At 39.3% G+C, this 20869-nt stretch overlaps 1 protein-coding gene across 1 annotated transcript; it reads left to right on the forward strand.

The window, feature by feature from the left end:
* The first annotated feature begins 18993 nt into the window (after positions 1-18993).
* On the forward strand, positions 18994-19555 carry LOC138868144 (uncharacterized). The gene is made up of 2 exons (XM_070173889.1): positions 18994-19453; positions 19548-19555. The coding sequence occupies exons 1-2, from the start codon at positions 18994-18996 to the stop codon at positions 19553-19555; spliced, it is 468 nt and encodes a 155-aa protein (XP_070029990.1).
* Positions 19556-20869: the final 1314 nt, after the last annotated feature.

The raw sequence follows: 20869 nt of genomic DNA on the forward strand, positions 1-20869 counted from the left end.
AAATATTTACGCTAAAAATGTGAAAATTCTCGGGGAGGGTCAAAAATCACACGTCTACAGCTGCCCCTCTTTGACTGAAAACACGAAGAGTTTTCCGACAAAGAACGACTAGACATGTTTTTAACCCGACCATTATTTGGAGGGACTACACTAAGGAAAGGAAGGGAATGTGACCGAGCCATGGTATCTGAGCTGTCTACATATCCTTGGTTATAAAGGAATCAGGCCACGTGTAGTTCGGAAATGAGAGAGATGGTAGAGTGTACCGAGGTGAAGAGCCGATCGAGGTGTCATTCCGTTGAGGTTCCAGTCCGCGGTCCTGCTGTTACAAAAATGAAAAATGAAAAAGACTAACTAAGCCTATCAGCTACTAGTTACAAGGATTCCTATCTATAAGTCTTCTGAAACATGATCTTGAGTCTTGAATAGTGCTTCATACAGACTTTGGATTTGAACCTTGATACTTGCTGGTTGTAGGTGCTAGTTCTTGAGCAGGCCACATCTGTTCTCCACTTCCGTACTTTGGATTCATTTTTTTTATGCTTGCTTTTTTTCTTTTCTTGTTTTTGTTTTTGTGACTAGCTTCCGTTGATCATCTCAGACTGTTGACTCGCATTCTTGAGGCGAGCTTCTGCTATTTCTAACTTGGATTGAATGCTGGGGATTTTTGTTGTAACCTTCTGCTCTCCGGGCGGGATCCTGACTTCAATAAACAACTCTGAAAATAAAACGCCTTTCCTCTCTTCAGGCGGGCTCCTGACTTCAACAACTTCTTAAAAATAAATCAGCCTCCATTCTCCAGGCGGGCTCCTGACTTCAACAACTTCTTAGAAATAATCAGCCTCCATTCTCCAGGAGGGCTCCTGACTCCAACTTAAAATTTAACAACCTCCGTTCTACAGGCGGGCTCCTGACTTCAACAATTTAAATTTTAACACCTCCATTCTCCAGGCGGGCTCCTGACTTTGACAACTTAAAATTTTACAACCTCCATTCTACAGGCGGGCTCCTGACTTCAACAACTTTTCTCAAAATAATTTAGCCTCCGTTCTCCAGGCGGGCTCCTGACTTCTACAACTTTCCTAAAAATAATTTAGCCTCCGTTCTCCAGGCGGGCTCCTGACTTCGACAACTTCTTAAAATAAATCAACCTCTATTCTCCAGGCGGGCTCCTGACTTCAAAAACTTTTCTCAAAATAATTTAGCCTTCGTTCTCCAGGCGGGCTCCTGACTTCGACAACTTCTAAAATAAATCAGTCTCTATTCTCCACGCGGGCTCCTGACTTCAACAAATTTTCTCAAAATAATTTAGCCTCCGTTCTCCAGGCAGGCTCCTGACTTCTACAACTTTCCTAAAAATAATTTAGCCTACGTTCTCCAGGCGGGCTCCTGACTTCGACAACTTCTTAAAATAAATCATCCTCTATTCTCCAGGCGGGCTCCTGACTTCAACAACTTTTCTCAAAATAATTTAGCCTCCGTTCTCCAGGAGGGCTCCTGACTTCTTCAACTTCTTAAAATTTAATTCAGCCTCCATTCTCCAGGCGGGCTCCTGACTTCTTCAACTTCTTAAAATTTAATTCAGCCTCCATTCTCCAGGCGGGCTCCTGACTTCAACAACTTTTCTCAAAATAATTTAGCCTCCGTTCTCCACGCGGGCTCCTGACTTCGACAACTTTCCTAAAATAATTTAGCCTCCGTTCTCCAGGCGGGCTCCTGATTTCGACAACTTCTTAAAATAAATCAGCCTCTATTCTCCAGGCGGGAACTTCAACAACTTTTCTCAAAATAATTTAGCCTCCGTTCTCCAGGTGGGCTCCTAACTTCTACAACTTTCCTAAAAATAATTTAGCCTCCGTTCTCCAGGCGAGCTCCTGACTTCGACAACTTCTTAAAATAAATCAGCCTCTATTCTCCAGGCGGGCTCCTGACTTCAACAACTTTTTAAAAATAAATCAGCCTCCATTCTCCAGGCGGACTCCTGACTCCAACAACTTTTCTCAAAATAATTTAGCCTCCGTTCTCCAGGCGGGCTCCTGACTTCTTCAACTTCTTAAAATTTAATTCAGCCTCCATTCTCCAGGCGGGCTCCTGACTTCAACAACTTTTCTCAAAATAATTTAGCCTCCGTTCTCCAGGCGGGCTCCTGACTTCTACAACTTTCCTAAAAATAATTTAGCCTCCGTTCTCCAGGCAGGCTCCTAACTTCGACAACTTCTTAAAATAAATCAGCTTCTATTCTCCAAGTGGGCTCCTGACTTCAACAACTTTTCTCAAAATAATTTAGCCTCCGTTCTCCAGGCGGGCTCCTGACTTCTACAACTTTCCTAAAAATAATTTAGCCTCCGTTCTCCAGGCGGGCTCCTGACTTCAACAACTTCTTAATATAAATCAGCCTCTATTCTCCAGGCGGGCTCCTGACTTCAACAACTTTTTAAAAATAAATCAGCCTCCATTCTCCAGGCGGGCTCCTGACTACAACTTAAAATTTAACAACCTCCGTTCTACAAGCGGGCTCCTGACTTCAACAATTAAAATTTTAACACCTCCATTCTCCAGGCGGGCTCCTGACTTTGACAACTTAAAATTTTACAACCTCCGTTCTACAGGCGGGCTCCTGACTTCGACAACTTCTTAAAAATAAATCAGCCTCCATTCTCCAGGCGGGCTTTTGACTTCAACAACTTCTTAAAAATAAATTAGCCTCCTTTCTCCAGGCGGGCTCCTGACTTCAACAACTTCTTAAAAATAAATCAGCCTCCATTCTCCAGGCGGGCTCCTGACTTCAACAACTTCTTAAAAATAAATCAGCCTCCATTCTCCAGGCGGGCTCCTGACTTCAACAACTTCTTAAAAATAAATCAGCCTCCATTCTCTAGGCGGGCTCCTGACTTCAGCAACTTCCTCAAAATTTTAACACCTCCATTCTCCAGGTGGCTCCTGACTTCAACAACTTTGAAAAATAAAATATCTTATTCGAGGGCGGATAAACCCAAAATATCCTTTTCGAGGGCGGATGTACCTAAAATATCCTATTCGAGGGCGGATGAACCCAAAATATCCTATTCGAGGGCGGATGAACCCAAAATATCCTATTCGAGGGTGGATAAACCCAAAATATCCTATTCGAGGGCGGATGAACCCAAAATATCCTATTCGAGGGCGGATGAACCCAAAATATCCTATTCAAGGGCGGATGAACCCAAAATATCCTATTCGAGGGCGGATGAACCCAAAATATCCTATTCGAGGGCGGATGAACCCAAAATATCCTATTCGAGGGCGGATGAACCCAAAATATCCTATTCGAGGGCGGATGAACCCAAAATATCCTCAAAACTTGCTGGGGATTATTTTGCTGGGGATGAATTTTCCTTTTCTTCCTTACCCACTCTGGGTTGTCCAACCCTCTTGAAACTTGGTCGAAACTCTGTCGAGGATGCTTCTACATCTCGATGATCCACTGGGGATAACACTGCGAACTGCTGAGTAACCCTGCTGGGGATAACACTGCTGAGGATAACTCTGCTGAGTAAATATGTTATCTTACTCCTTCCAAAATTACTTCCTTTTAAATAGGATGTTTCATTCCTCTGCAAACTACTTCCCTTTTTTTTTCTTTTTTTTTTTGCTAGCTTCTTCCTTCGAAGACTACCTCCCTTAAGATTCGTTTTGCCTTTCCCCAAAAGGAACCACTGAGGATACCGATTTTCACCAAACTTGTGTTGGACTCCTCGAAACTGCTGGGGATAACACTGTTGGGGAATTATTTACTTACCTGTTGGGGGATAAAATGTTATCAGCTGGGGATAACGATGTCGAGGATAACACTGCTGGGGGATTCTGATTCCTTCAGAACTAGTGCTTCACTCTTCGGAAGGCTGTTGGGAATGATACTGGCCTTTCGCTTTTCTGAGCACAAGTTTCATCCCTTTTGTTCTGTCCGCTGGGGAACAACTTCCTCCATTGAAACTTATTATGTTGGGGGCAACACTGGTTCAAAGACCACTTTATTTGAGACTGGTGTTATCTTTATTCTTCCCCCAAATGGGTACCTGACTTCCAGAAAATTTTCTAAATGAAAGGAAAATTTTCTGCCCCAGTTTGATAATATCCCATGTGGCATGCATTTCTGTCATCAATGCCATTTCCTTTACCTGTTTCAAATCGAACAAAATTTGTTAGTTTAAAACGCGGTGGTTGGTTGTGATACTCCTAATGGGATGGTTTTTCCCTTTCTCCTTCCATGCTCTGCGTTCCAAAACTTGTTGGGGATGATATTATTTGCCCGGGATAATCCCTTTCTGCTGGGGATATCCCTCTTCTTTTGTGGCATAGCTCGGAAACTGGCATTTTCCCGACCTTTTAGTCTAGTATGAATTTCCCAAATCATGCTCACTGCTCTCATTGCTTTGTCCACATGCCTCGGCCTTGAGGTTTTAATAACCTTTGATTTCGGCTGGGATATCCCTCTTGACACTCGTCAATCCTTTTGTCAATTCCCTTTTGCTAGGGATATCTTTCTTGACACTAGCCTCGCGTTTGTTCCTTGCTGACTATACCACTTGGATGTACTAGCCAGATCTCATCTTGCATAATTGTAAAGCTGATGGCATATTTTGAAGTCAATTCTCACTTGTTCTGACCAAACAGACTCTACTGGGGAATTTTTCTATGAAAGGAAAAGATAAAAGGGAACAGAATAAAAAGACAAAGGAAAAAGATGACTCTTTAACAAAAGAAACTATAAATAAAAACCTATCAAACGCAGATACCGACTCTAATGGTCATGACATGCACATGTGGCCTATCCTCTACCGTCAATCATCTTTCAAGACCTTCAATTGGCAATTCCCCATCTGATTCTCAATCTTATTCGACTTGTAGTGCCCAAAAGGTTTTCACTATCAAGTCTCTCTCATTTTGGTTTTTCTCTCAGCTTTCATCGCCTTACGGTGTCCGTAAAGATTTTCACCGATAAGACTCTCTCATTTGTATCACTTTCCAGCTGGGGATTTGGAGTGTTGTCGGTATGACTCTTTCTGCTGGGGATTAGAGTCCTTTCTGCTGTGGAACAGAGTGTTATGTTCACCGGTAAGACTCTCATTTGTATGACTTGGCCTCTTTTGAAGACTGATCAGAAGGTCTTTCTTTGGACCGTAACGTGGGTTTTTGGATAGGGCTAGAAAGAAAGGGTATTAAAGGCTCGACAAAAAATAAAATAAATTTGGGGTTCAAAATTACAACCTTCGGAACCATATTTGCTTACAACAAGCGCAACCTTTGCCCCAGTTTCTTGCTTGGGCATTTTTATTTTTGTTATACTATGTTACACTATGCACACTATGACCATTATGGCCATTATGCACCCTATGATCGAGCCGTGAAACGCCTACGTATCCTCTTTGAGGAATCAGGTCAAACGTAGTTCCCAATTCCTCTTTTTATTTTTCATTTGACTTTCTTTTTTCTTTTTTTTTTCTTTTTTTTTTGTTAACATTTTTCTTTTCTTTTCTCTTTTCTCTTTTTTCTCTTTTCTCTTTTTTTCGTTTTGTTGTTTTCTTTTCTTTCTCTTTTTTTTTCTTTTTCTTTACCTGTCATGCTTGTGTTTTCTAGTCGTTGCTAATGATTCCGAACGAGGGGTACGAAAGAAAAAATAAATAAGGCTCAAAAAGGGGTAACGAAGGATAAAGTGTTTAGGTAGCAGAACAAAATGTCTCTGTCATTCCAGTCTTCAAAACATGCCAAATGCAAACAACACAACAAAGATTTGTAGCCTCTTCTGATGGTGCTGGACTTGACAATTATATTCAACATCTACTTGTTCATTTGTCACTTCTAAAGCACCGTTGGGCGACACTCTAACTCTTATTATCATGAAAGGTGAATCTTGCTTTTAACGGTTTTCTTTATGTTTTACTTGCCCCAGTTCCATATGAATCGAGCTCTGAATAATCTCAAACCGTCCTTATTTCCTTTAAATGTTCTGATCACCTTTCCGGGGTTTTATGATTAACTTTTAAGAATAGGCCCAAACTGCGTGCGCATGTCATGTCACTAGAATCGGCGCTGAACAAAAAATAATAAAAGGACTAAACAAAAAGATTACTGGAAATAATAAAAGACCGGATTTGCATTAGACTACCGGTGAAATGGTTTGAATAACAAAACAAACAAAAACAAACCAGAATAAAATCCTAAAACAACCTGTACAAAACTTAAACAAACCGCTATGACAAAGCGGGAAGATAAGAAAGTTTGACACAAGACAATATCCGAATTACAACCCTAATAATCCGGACAACAGAAATGACAACAAAATAAGCCACCAAAAGCTTCTCTCTTGCTAACCAAGGAACGGAGCGTCCTCCCACTTCATCAAAACTGGCATCTTAGCCACTGAGCTTCGCATCAGTATCGCCCAGACCATTGCCAACTTCAATATCATCAACCTTAGTCAACAAGTTCCCAATAGGACTCGAATGCTTCGGTCATTAGGCCTGATCCCCGCAAAGTGTGCTTTTGGATCTTGTATTTCCGGCTTACCACAAACCGACCACCTTCTTTCTTTGTGATTCAAAACAAAACAGGTTAAAATGGACTCAGTCGGTCCTCATTATTAACAACATCTTTTCCTTTTTTTTCCTTTTTTTTCATTTTTCTTTTGTTTTCGATTTTTGTTTTCATTCTTTTTTCATTTTTTTCTTTTTTCATTCTTTTTCATCATTTTTTTTCTTTTTGTCGTGGTCGAATCTTATGGAGATTGTCTACGTATCATGACCCCGCATGAACCAGACCTTGCGTAGTTCGGACCAATAAAAGATAAACAATACTAAACATTTTTTCAATTTTCATATTAAAACAAACTGGGTTTCAAAGGTTTAAAGATGACCTACAAACTTGAAAATCAAACAACCCGCATATTCTAATCAAAAGGTTTACAAACGGCCAGTTTCTTTCCCCGGTTTGACAAAGGCAACCAAACGGTTATTTTTCAAATGTGACCCCTTCCCAATTTCATATGAATTTTGAGGCCGGGGAGGATTATTTATGACACTTTACAAACTTGCCCATTCTTTTACGAAAATAGCCTTTCGACAACTGAAAGATACTCTGAGGCTATTTTGGCAAGAACGGTTTAAGACGCGGCCGAAGCTGGCTTGGCTTATTTTTGACTAAAAATCCAGACGGTGTTCACCTGACCGCTGACTCTTTGTTTTTTTTTCAAATTACAATGAAAACCTGGTGTTGCAAACACGGCCCTTCAGCGCCTCGGGGACGAAGATTTTTAAGGCTGTGTGGGTCAACTGGATCAAAATCCTAAAAAAATGACCCAAAAGGTGGCTGTTTATGCAAAGTCAGCCTTCCGGCGTCCCTTTCGGGAACATTCGACTATATTTTGACAAAACAGCGTCACCCGACTTCTTTATGACAAAATTAAAATTTTGACATGTTTTTATTTATTTGTTTTTGGTTACTTTTAGCAAAATGGGAGGTTGGACCCGATGAGGGTTGCCTACGTATCTCACATCCGGTGAGAATCAAACCCCCGTAGTTCGGAAAGATCAAGAATAAGTAAATGAACTAACCTCTTTTTTTTTTCTTTTTTTTTTTGAAGGAAAGACTTATAAAGAAGAAAGGGAACATTTTTGCAAAGAAGGATTTCTAAGAAAATGTTTTTGGAATTTTACCTTCAATGAAAGAAATGCTTCTAAAAGTATTTTTTGAATTTTGAATTTTCTTTTCAATTTTGAAAGAAGACGGAAAATATTTTCGAATTTATTATTTTATTATATATATATATATATATATATATATATATATTTTAAAATAATTAAAAAGACTTTCTAAAGAAGTCAATAATGGAAAATATTTTTGGATTTTTTGTTTTGAAAATTGGGGGTCTAAAAAACTTTTCTAGACTTTTTGGCAAGACAAATATTTTTGCAACAAATAAAGATATATATATTTTTTTTTTGGAAATAAAGAAAAACTTTTGGAATATATATATATATATATACATACATATATTTGCAACAAATAATGAAACCACTTTCAACGCCCGACTCTTTTTATTTTTTTATTTTTTTGCATTTTCAGAAACAAATAAATAAATAAATAAAACATTTTAAAAACAAGACTCTTTTTCATTTTCATTTTCATGGCAAGACAAACTATTTTTTTTCTATTGTTTTTTTAAAAACAAGACAGAACAACGACTTTTTTTTCTCTATTTTTCCTTTGCTTTTAATAAAACAAACTAATAAGACATTTTTTTCTCATTTTCTCAAAATTTCGGCAGAGTTTTGACAGTATTTGGGCATTGGGTTTTTTTCAAAAATAAACAATCAATTCCCTAACCGCTATTTCTTTTTTTTTCAATTTCAAATATTATTCCTGATATTCAAAAGTCGGTCAACACACAAGCCCGAATCAAATAAATGCGCAAGTAGCAACAAGTAAGATGCATCAGGATGGTCATTTTCATTTTGGGTACACCTGTCCTAGACAGACCCAACCCCTATGTTGAGCTTCCAAAGTCAAATGCACGTGATACAAACAAACGTTCCTACTAGGGATCCGGCATGAAGCTGAGTTATTCTAAGTTCATAACCTGGGTATTTGTTCTAGACTGTGTACCCGAGCGGACAACTCGAGTCGAGGAGGGGGCTACGTACCGGGGACCCGCGGGGTCGTCCGGCTTTGTAACTTATCCGGCCTCTTTCTTATTTCAGGTATTGACACTAACAGAATAGGGAGTCTCGACCAGCGAGCTTCTCCCCGGAGGTAAGAAGAGAAGGGTTTCGGCACAGTTTATATATAGTTCACATAATATCAAAGCGGTAAAAGCATCATTTAGCACATTAGGCATGTATCATGTAACAAAATCAGATAAAACCAAATATAACAATTCATTTAAGCTCGAATTTCTAACCCTGAACCAGTGGTTCTGGGTAAATTCTCCAGCAGAGTCGCCAGAGCTGTCACACCTCCTTTTTCCGTCCCCGCGAGGGGTGAAGGAGTTTTTCCAATTAAAGGACAATCGAAACGGGATTTGTTTGTTTATTTCAGAGTCGCCACTTGGGAGATTTAGGGTGTCCCAAGTCACCAATTTTAATCCCGAATCGAGGAAAAGAATGACTCCATATTACAGTCTGCGTACCAGAAATCCGGATAAGGAATTCTGTTAACCCGGGAGAAGGTGTTAGGCATTCCCGAGTTCCGTGGTTCTAGCACGGTCGCTCAACTGTTATATTCGGCTTGATTATCTGATTTTATACAAATATGAACTTATGTGCAAATTTTATCTTTTAACCGCTTTATTATTATTGTTTTTAAAAGAAATATGAACATCGCTTAAAACACGTCTTTGGACTGCGTTACATGAAATGCACCCACAATCCGGAACACGTTTTATTTGATGTTTTGGGATTTGGATTCGGGTCACATGAAATGCACACCCAGGCTTAAGAAAGTAAAATATTAAACACGCGCCTAAAGAGACTATCGCGTTATTATTTTGGGGAAGACCGTGAAATTCGCTAAACGGTCCTTCCGAATTCTAATTAAACCATACATTTTGTGAGGGCCCCGCAATCTATACGTTTTATTTGGCGAGGCTCGTCTCATTTTTATTTTTAAAGGATAAACCTACAATGACTATATTTTCTATTAAGTTCGTCTCTAAAATAAAAGAAAATCTCTTAATTATTTACATGCTGAAAAACGTAACTTATTAGTTATTAGTTTACGGCTAATGCGAATGGAAAATTGCGATCGAGTTTGTACAAAGAAAAACTGCTTTCATTTTATATTCTGTTATTCAATAATACTAGAACATGAGATTGACCATAATATCAAAACAGATTAATTATTCTCCGTAATTTAAACTAACATTATTAGATGAAGAAAGTATACATATGCAACCTCATTATTCATTAATCATTCAACTACATCTTTATACGAAGAAAGAAAAATTATATTCAACCACAAATCTAAACAGGAGGAATTCAACAGGAACAAAGCCTGATTAATATTTCATTTTTTGCTTCAAGCCGAGATTGTACAAATGTGTACCTGGAAACAGCAGTACAAGAACAAAAGAAGGAGAAGTCAGCAGCAGTAATAACACAGCAACAGCAGATTCAGCAACATCGCAAACCAGTACAGTAGGAATAGCAGAAAACCCAGGAGACTATAAACGTACTGTGCCTGTTAGCCTCGGAACTGATCATTATGAAATAGCACATAACAGGCACGAGATTGTCTCAACAGGCACGAGACTGACTCAACAGGCACGAGATTTTCTCAACAGGCACGAGACTGACTCAATAGGCACGAGATTAACTCAACAGGCACGAGATCCTATAGTTAATTATTTATTTGAATTTTAAATTCAAAATTCGAATAAATAGTCGTGTATGTTTGTGAAACAAGACATCTTTTCTGAAAGGGTCTATTGGTTGCCTATAAATACACAAGAATTCCAACGAAGTGGATATAGAAAATCACAAGTGTTACTGCAGGCTTTGTTGTATCCTGAAGAGAATCCTTTTGTATTTTCCCTAAATTAGTATACAGGCGATAACTCTTTAATGACAGTCGATTTTCATGCCTCAAAGCCAATTTTGTTTATTATTTTTCTAACAATCTTAAAGAGTTAATCTGCTATGGAGAAATTGATGTCTGTTGTTGAGAATCCGAAGGAGTTCATCAAACTTGATCGCTTTGATGGAACGAACTTTACCTGTTGGAGAGACAAGATGATATTCTTGTTGTCCGCTCTCAATATCTACTATGTTCTTGATTCTGCCTTGCCTCTGATGCCTGAGCCCACAACAGAAGATTCTGACGTAGTCAAGGAAGAAACGAGAACATGATGAACTGTTGTGTCGCGGCCATATTCTGAATACTTTGACAGATCGACTCTATGATCTTTACTTCAATCTGAAGTCGCCAAGAGAGATTTGGACTGCTCTACAAACTGCATACCAGAATGAAAAACGAGGTATTGACAAATTCCTAGCTCTGCAGTACTTTGAATTTAAAATATTTGATACTAGGCCTATAATGGATCAGATTCATGAACTACAAATCTTAGTATCAAAACTAAGTGATCTTGAAGTTAAAATTCCTGATGCACTTCAAATAGGTGCTATTCTTTCGAAATTGCCTTCCTCTTGGAATGACTATAGAAAGTAAATCCTACATTCTATGGATAAAATGACTGTGGAACAATTTCGTACTCACATTCAAACTGAAAGTGAGACTCGTGCTCGTGATGCTATTAGTCAGCCTTCGAGTTCTGCAGTCAATTTTGTCAGTCAGAATGATTCAGGAAGTGGGAACAAACATCTGAAAGTTTCCAAAAAGTCTTCTTTTAAAAAGAGAAAGAACTTTAGTTGTCATCATTGTGGAAAGAAAGGCCATATGATTCGGGACTGCAGATATAGAAAGGCAGGAATAAATTTCAATGTAGGCAAAACCGAAAAGTCTGGAAAGATTAAAAAATCTGGAAATTCTGAAAAGGCAAACGTAGTGGAAAATTCTGCCCAAGGACTGGTTGCCATGGTTTCCGCAATGCAAATTGGTATGGTCACAGAGTTGAATGTGGCTACCGCTGCTACAAATACTCAAGACTGGTGGCTAGATTCGGGTGCTACTATTCATGTCTGTTATGACAAGAAGATGTTCAAGACATATGCAGAAGTGCAGGATTCTGAACAAGTCTTGATGGGAAACCATGTTGCGGCAGATGTTGCTGGAAAAGGAAGTATTGAGATTAACTTCACATCTGGCCAGAAGTTGACATTACTGAATGTGTATCATGTTCCTGATATGAAGAAAAACTTAATGTCCGCTGCTTTGCTGTCAAAGAAAGGCTTCAAGATAGTTATTGAGTCTGATCATGTAATAGTGTCTAAGAATGGTGTTTTTGTTGGAAAAGGCTATAACTGTAACGGCATGTTCAAATTGAGTATTAATGAAATAAATTATGTTTCTGCTTACATCGTTGAGTCTGATTCTTGTTTATGGCATGCTAGACTAGGACATTTAAATTTTGGCTCCTTGAATTATATGTCCAAAAATGGTTATATCTCATGTAAAACTCAACATATAAAATGTGAAATTTGCATACAAGCAAAGATGACAAAGAAACCATTTCGTAAAGTTGAAAGATCCACAGAACTATTAGATTTAATACATTCAGACTTGTGTGAATTAAATGGAGAATTAACTAGAGGAGGCAAAAGATATTTTATTACTTTTATAGACGACTTCTCTAGATTTACATATGTTTACCTACTTAGAACTAAGGACGAAGCTTTTCAAAAGTTTAAAGAATACAAGTCTGTTGTGGAAAATCAAAGGAGTAGGAAAATTAAAATTATTCGAAGTGATAGAGGCGGAGAATATTTTCCTAACGAATTTAATAAGTTCTGTGAAGAGCATGGCCTAATACATCAAATGAGTGCCCCTTATACTCCTCAACAAAATGGGTTAGCGGAAAGAAAAAATAGAACTTTGGTGGATATGGTTAATGCTATGTTACTTAATGCACATTTGCCACATAATTTATGGGGTGAAGCACTACTAACTGCATGTTATATTTTAAATAGAGTGCCTTCAAAGAGTATGCATATTTCGCCTTATGAGCTTTGGAATGGTAGAAAACCAAATTTAAATTATTTTAAAGTGTGGGGGTGTATATCCTATTATAGAGTACCTGACCATCAAAGAACAAAATTGGGTCCTAGAGGAATTAAAAGTGTTTTTGTAGGATATGCACAACACTCCAAAGCTTATAGACTGCTAGATCTAGAATCTAATGTCATTATAGAATCTATACATGTTGAATTTATTGAAAATAGATTTATAAATGACAATGTTGATGAAATGACTGAAATAAATGGAAAACGTATCGATGCTAATAAATTGTCGCTTTCTGAAATTATTAAAACTAAGGAAAGAAGTGATGATATGCAGATAGAACCAAGGAAAAGCCAAAGAATAAGAAAAGAAAAACATCTTGGTTCTGATTTTATTTCTTCACAATCTATAGTATTTCTTGTTGAAGGAGATAGGACAAACGTTTGTAATCAAATTCCTATTGTATTAAATGTTGAAGAAGACCCAAAGACGTTTCAAGAAGCAATGTCTTCTAGAGACGCTGCCTTTTGGAAAGAGGCCATTAATGATGAAATGGACTCAATTATATCCAACAACACTTGGGTTTTGGTTGATCTTCCTCTTGGATCAAAACCTATAGGTTGTAAGTGGGTCTTTAGGAGAAAGTACAATACATATGGTTCTGTCCAAACCTTCAAAGCAAGATTAGTTGCAAAAGGTTTCACTCAAAAGGAAGGCATAGACTATTTTGATACATATGCTCCTGTTGCAAGAATAACATCCATTAGAGTCCTTTTATCCTTGGCCTCTATCTATGATCTTTACGTACATCAAATGGATGTTAAAACAGCCTTTTTAAATGGGAACCTTAGTGAAGAAATATATATGCAACAACCTGAAGGTTTTGTTCTTCCGGGAAACGAGAAGAAAGTTTGTAAATTGATAAAGTCTCTTTATGGTCTTAAACAAGCGCCTAAACAGTGGCATGAAAGATTTGATAGTGTAATACTATCAACCGGATTCGTACATAATAATGCAGACAAGTGCATTTACTCTAAATTTACAAAAGAATATGGAGTAATAATTTGTTTATATGTCGATGACATGCTGATTTTTGGTACGAATCTACAAGGAATTACCGAGACCAAGAAGTATCTAACCTCAGTTTTTAAAATGAAGGATTTAAATGAAGTTGATACTATTTTGGGAATCAAGGTCAAAAGAGATAACAAGCAAGTGACTTTGTCACAAGCACATTATATAGATAAAATCCTTACTAAATTCAGTCATTTAGGAATAAAGGGGTATAATACTCCTTATGATTCTAGTGTTAAGCTAACTGCAAATACTGGAAGAGCAGTAGCACAGTTGGAGTATGCAAGTGCGATAGGTAGTATGATGTATGCAATGCATTGCACTAGACCCGACATTGCATTTGCTGTTTGTAAACTTTCAAGGTTTACCAGTAATCCAGGTAATGATCATTGGAAAGCAATAAGTAGAGTACTTGGATATTTAAAATATACAAAGCACTTAGGCATTTGCTATAATGGTTTTCCTAATGTATTAGAGGGATATTCTGATGCAAGTTGGATTACAAGTGTTAATGATAATAAATCCACATCAGGATGGATATTTACTCTAGGCGGTGGAGCCATTAGTTGGGCATCCAAGAAACAAACATGTATTTCCCATTCTACTATGGAATCTGAATTTATTGCATTAGCAGCTGCTGGAAAAGAAGCAGAATGGCTGAGGAATATGTTACTTGATATAAAGTTGTGGCCACAACCTATGCCAGCCATTTCCATATTCTGTGATAGTGAGACTACAATGTGTGTTGCTCACAATAAAATATATAATGGGAAATCGAGACATATAAGCTTGAGACATGCTTATATAAGAGAATTAATTACAAATGGAGCTATAGCTATAATATATGTGAGATTAAATAAGAATTTGGCTGATCCACTTACGAAGCCATTAGGTAGAGATGTAGTACAACAAACTTGTGGAGGGATGAGGTTGAGACCCTTAAATTAAATACAAGGAATGGGAACCCCACTTTGAGTTAGTATACACTCTAACAATATAAGTTCAATGGGTAATAACAAGTTACTTGTATTGTTTAAGCACTGATCTCCTCTTTAGGAGCCCTAATTCTATTGTACTACTTACTGTTATATGAGGAGTTAAGGAGTTGTTAAATGCTTGTTATAACAGGGGCATAAAGACAAACTCCAAAGTGCATACTATTACATGAAGAGGTTGATTAATCTTAATGGAATTATTAATGTCTGGAGTAACAGGGACATATTAACTAATTCCACCTATATGAATATTGAAGTGGTGCCGCTTCTAGCAAGATTTAAAGGGTTGATCTTGTAAATATTCATGAATTCAGGATGAGCACATGGCCGTAAACGTGCTAAAGCGAATACTGGATTTTCTAAGCTACTAGATAACACTGTGTGTGTGGTACTTTCGGTTTTGGCACAAGGAGTTGTGGTTCAAATCTTAAGATACCATTAACTTCGTCAAAACTTTAATATACTTACACTAAAGGAAAGTTCAAATCTGTAAAAGATACTTTCAATTATTTACAAGTGTTATGAAGTGAAATAACAAACTAGTGGGGGATTGTAAGATAGTTTGTTATTGGCAAGTTGGAAGTTGGATTCTTTCCATATCGGAAGAAAGAAGTTCTGTACCTGTCATGTGAAACACTCCCGGGACCGACCTTACTCGTACCGTGCCTGTTAGCTTCGGAACTGATCATTATGAAATAGCACATAACAGGCACGAGATAGTCTCAACAGGCACGAGACTGACTCAACAGGCACGAGATTGTCTCAGCAGGCACGAGACTGACTCAACAGGTACCAGATTAACTCAACAGGCACGAGATCCTAGAGTTAATTATTTATTTGAATTTTAAATTCAAAATTCGAATAAATAGTCGTGTCTGTTTGTGAAACAAGACATCTTTTCTGAAAGGGTCTATTGGTTGCCTATAAATACACAAGAATTCCAACGAAGTGGATATAGAAAATCACAAGTGTTACTGCAGGCTTTGTTGTATCCTGAAGAGAATCGTTTTGTATTTTCCCTAAATTAGTATACAAGCGATAACTCTTTAATGACAGTCGATTTTCATGCCTCAAAGCCAATTTTGTTTATTATTTTTCTAACATGAAGGACATGGGCAGAGGTGACCTACTTGTGATTAACGTCTGATGTGTTGGAACTGCGACGAAACCTCGAACAACAACCTCGACGTACCGGACCGCGACGAACAACGACGACCTCAACGGAAACAGAAAGCTCGAACCAAGACTGTCAGTGACCCGAGATGTTGGCTGCTGCTGGTTTTTTCCGACGCAGCAGACTGATACGAGAAGATGAAGCAGAAGGGGTCGTTTGGATGTGAGGAAGAAGCAGATTGCTGGTTCTTCGGACTGAAGTAGAAACTGGGGCGGCGAAGCAGGTGGTCGACGAAGGAGAAGAACGCAGCAACAGCTGCTCGGCGGGCTGCTAATTCGGGGGTTTTGGTCGCTGGCTGGAGAAGAAGACTGTGGCTGGAGTGACAGACTGCTGGTGGTCGCCGGTTTCAGGCAGTCATGGTCGTCGTTTAGGGTGGTATTGACGACGGGAAACGGGGGTTAAGCTTGTTGTTGTGGCTGTTCGTGGTGACGAAGCAGAGGCAGAAGAAACGAATGGATGGCTATGGTGTTCGTGGCTGTTCGTGGGTGATGGACGACGGTGGGAGTTGGGGCTGGTTATGGCGACTGGGTCGTTTGGACAGAAACAGCGACGGAGGGTGGTCGACGGGATGTGTATGGAGCTGGTTTCAATGGAGGAAGAAGGGGTGGCGATGGTTATTGCGTGAAGCAGCTGCAGCAACTGCTGCTCGACGGAATGGTCGACGGGACAGAAAACTGGTATCGTTTGGACGTGATAGAAGAAGAAGCAATGGCCAACCTTTTCGTTTTTTGTTTTTCGTTTTCTTCAGTTCAAAAGATGAAGAAGAAGGTGAACAGTGCCTTCTTCCAATTTGTTTTTAAAATTTTCTTTTTTCTCCTCCCCCAGCTTCTAGCCTTGTCCGTGTATATAAAAGCATGTGATGGGTCTCACGTGTGCAAGCATGAGAGACAAATGTCTCCAAATGTGAGCCCCATCACATTGTGTTCTGTTCATGTTCCCCATGCGTGTCCCCCATGTGTGGGGGGTTTGGATTGTTGTGGGCTAGGTCCAAAAATTAGGCCTAAAAACGGGTAGTTTGAACCCAAATATTATTCTTTTGCCCAGACCCAAGAATAAGAACACGACGTTGTTCAATTAATCCTATGTATGTAAAATAACTACCAAAATAAGACTGACATTTGAAACAAAACTATTTTTTAATATTTTTTCAAGATTAAAATAGCTACAAAACATTAATAAAACTATTTTGTAATTTTCGTTTTTTATATAAAGATAAAATATAAAGTATTATTTTTTTTCTCTAAAGATTAAAATGACTATAAAATGTTAATGAAACTAAATTTTTTTTTTGTAATTTTCGAAATTATATGAAGATAAAAAATATAAAGTAACATTTTTGTATTTTTCAAGTTTATGAGAAATGCATAAACTAAAATTTATATATATATATATTTTGTAATTTTCTTTTTGTGACGAAATAAAATAAAAATAGTCAAAATTAGCTAAAATAGCTATATTAGACCTAAATTAAATATTTACGCTAAAAATGTGAAAATTCTCGGGGAGGGTCAAAAATCACACGTCTACACTTATAATCAGGAGACTATGAGGCATTTAGGAATGATTATGTTTCTTTCAATTAATAGATCGTGTTATAGAGCGAAGTTATAAGAACATATGAAATCTAAATCGTGCTTTGTGTTTCTTATCTTACAGGCTACCTACGCTCAGGAGATGGCACAGCGAGAGATATGTATGAATCCAGGGGAAGGTACCAGTCGTTCCCCACCGGGTCAGAGGGATAGATTTCCCTTAGAGGCACACAGTGAGTCTCCAGTACCCCTAGTCTCAGCTTCCTCCGGGGGAAAGTACCAGTCGTTCCCCACCGGGTCAGAGGGATAGATTTCCCTTAGAGGCACACAGTGAGTCTCCAGTACCCCTAGTCTCAGCTTCCCCTGCACTTGTTGGAGCCCAGGGAGATGCAGTAGCCCCAGTCTCACCAGTTATATTAGTATTTGAGGCAGCTAGAGACACAGGACCTCTAGCACCTGTTGTTCCGCCATTAGAGACTGGGGAGCAGGGGATGAGGGAGGCAGTTCAGTTGCTGACTAGGAGGGTTTCTATTAATGAGCGACAACTAGAGTCAGGAACAGATGCCCGGAGAGATCGGACAGGAAGCTCGATGGTACGAGAGTTTCTTCACTTGTCCCCTCCATTATTTACAGGATCCAATTCCACTGAAGATCCCCAGGACTTTATAAACCAAATGTATAGAGTATTGAGGGTGATGCATGCCTCCATCACCAAGGCTGTGGAGTTGGCTTCTTTTCGACTACGTGATGTAGTCGTCCTATGGTATGAGGCATGGGAGAGATCTAGAGGACCTGATACTCCGCCAGCAGAGTGGGAGGATTTCTCTGAGGCTTTTTTAGCCCATTATTTGCCACGGGAGGTTCAGGAGGCCCGTCTTGACCAGTTAGCCTGAAGTAGGGGGATATGAGTGTGAGGGATTATAGCCATAAGTTTAATTCTTTGGCGAGGTATGCACCAGATATTGTACGTACCATGAGGGCTAAAGTTCATCATTATGTGGATGGTTTGGGGGATCATCTGATTAGAGACTGTAGGGTAGCATCCCTATCGGATGATGTAAATATTTCCCGCATACAGGCTTTTGCTCAGATTACAGAGGACCTTTCCCGTCGGATTCGTGATACTCGCAGGGATATGGAGCAGAGTAAGAGGGCTCGTACTATGGGGTCTTATAAGGATCCATAGGGTGATTTCAAGTCCCCACTCTATCGATATCCACCTCGATCAGCAGGTAGTTTCCCACCGCAGATGCAGGGCCAGCGGTTTGATCGTTATATTCAGTCAGGACCAGGGCAGAGCTCAGGCCAGCCTGAGAGCCATCGACAGGAGCGTTCCGCACAAATGAGACAGCTTATTCCTCCATGTACTCAGTGCAGTAAGCTGCACATCGGGCAGTGTAGACAGGGTTCGAGTGCATGTTATCATTATGGGCAGACAGGACATTTTATTAGCCAGTGCCCGGGGTTAGGCAGAGGTGCACTAGCTCAGCCTTCAGGATCCACAGCAGCCTCTTCACCGTCAATCCGTGCTCCCCGACCAGGTCCATAGTCTACTCAGGGACGTGGTATGGGGAGAGGTGGAGGAAACATCTCAGGTTCTAGTGGTGGCCAGAATCACTTTTATGCACTCATAGGCCGACAGGATTCAGAGGCATCCCCAGATGTTGTCACAGGTATATTGACAATACATTCTCATGCCATTTATGCATTGATAGATCCCGGCTCTACATTTTCATATATTACTCCATTTATTGCTGGTAAGCTTGACATGAGATCTGAGTTGTTGCCACAACCAGTTGATGTGTCTACGCCAGTTGGCGACTCTATTGTTGCTAATCATGTCTATCAAGGTTGTACAGTGTTAATTAATGACCGTCCAACTTCTGTTGATTTAGTGGAATTGGTTATGCTAGACTTCGATGTCATTATGAGTATGGATTGGTTGGCAGCTTGTTATGCTAATATTGATTGTCGTGCAAAGTTGGTCCGATTTCATTTTCCAGGTGAGCCTGTCCTTGAATGGAAAGGTAATGCAGCCACGCCCAAAGGTAAGTTTATTTCATACCTTAGGGCTCGGAAGTTTATTGCTAAAGGCTGTATATACCATCTGGTTCATGTCAGGGATATAAATAAAGAGCTAGCGACTCTTTAATCGGTTCCTATTGTGAATGAATTCTCGACGGTGTTCCCTGACGAGCTTCCAAGAATTCCCCCCGAAAGGGAAATTGATTTCACTATAGATTTGCTTTCTGATACGCAGCCTATATCCATTCCTCCCTATAGAATGGCTCCTACAGAGCTAAGGGAATTGAAGGAACAACTGAAGGACTTGCTCGATAAAGGCTTTATTAGGCCAAGTACATCCCCATGGGGTGCTCTGATGCTCTTTGTTCGAAAGAAAGATGGCTCCTTGCGGATGTGTATTGACTACAGGCAACTAAATAAAGTCACTATCAAGAATAAGTATCCTCTTCCATGGATTGATGACTTGTTCGACCAGTTACAAGGTGCCAAATGCTTTTCGAAGATCGACTTGCGATCTGGTTATCATCAGCTACGAGTCAAGGATATTGATATCCCAAAAATAGCATTTAGGACGAGGTATAGCCATTTTGAATTCCTTGTCATGTATTTTGGGCTTACAAATTCCCCAGCAGCCTTTATGGATCTTATGAACCGGGTATTCAAACCATTCTTGGATGAATTTGTGATTGTGTTTATTGATGATATCTTGATATATTCACGATCGGAAGCCGAGCATGCGGACCACTTGCGAGCTGTATTGCGAACTCTCCAAGACTACAGGTTATATGCTAAATTCTCTAAATGTGAATTTTGGCTAACTTCTATAGCTTTTCTTGGTCATGTTATTACCAACGATGGTATCAAGGTTGATGGCCAAAAGATTGAAGCTGTGATGACTTGGCCGAGGCCCTTGAATCCAACAAAGGTTCGTAGCTTTTTAGGCTTGGCAAGGTATTACCGAAGGTTTGTGGAAGGATTTTCCTCTATTTCTGTACCATTGACGAAGCTGACACATAAGGGAGCTAAGTTTCAGTGGACTGAGGCATGTGAACAAAGTTTTCAGGAGCTAAAGAAAAGGCTTACGACGGCACCTGTCTTGACTCTTCTGGATGGCACCGAGGGTTATGTTGTCTATTGTGATGCCTCGAGAATTGGCCTAGGTTGTGTTCTTATGCTGCATGGTAATGTTATCGCGTACGCCTCCAAACAGTTGCGGAAACATGAACAGAACTATCCTACGCACGATCTTGAGTTAGCCACAGTTGTCTTCGCCCTAAAGATTTGGCAGCATTATCTATATGGGGTTCATATTGATGTTTTCACCGACCAACAGAGCCTTCAGTATTTATTTAAACAGAGGGAGCTGAACCTACGACAAAGAAGATGGCTAGAATTACTAAAGGACTATGATGTTGATA

This window comes from Nicotiana sylvestris, chromosome 4, assembly GCF_000393655.2.
Source record: "Nicotiana sylvestris chromosome 4, ASM39365v2, whole genome shotgun sequence".
In the NCBI taxonomy this organism is placed as follows: domain Eukaryota; kingdom Viridiplantae; phylum Streptophyta; class Magnoliopsida; order Solanales; family Solanaceae; genus Nicotiana; species Nicotiana sylvestris.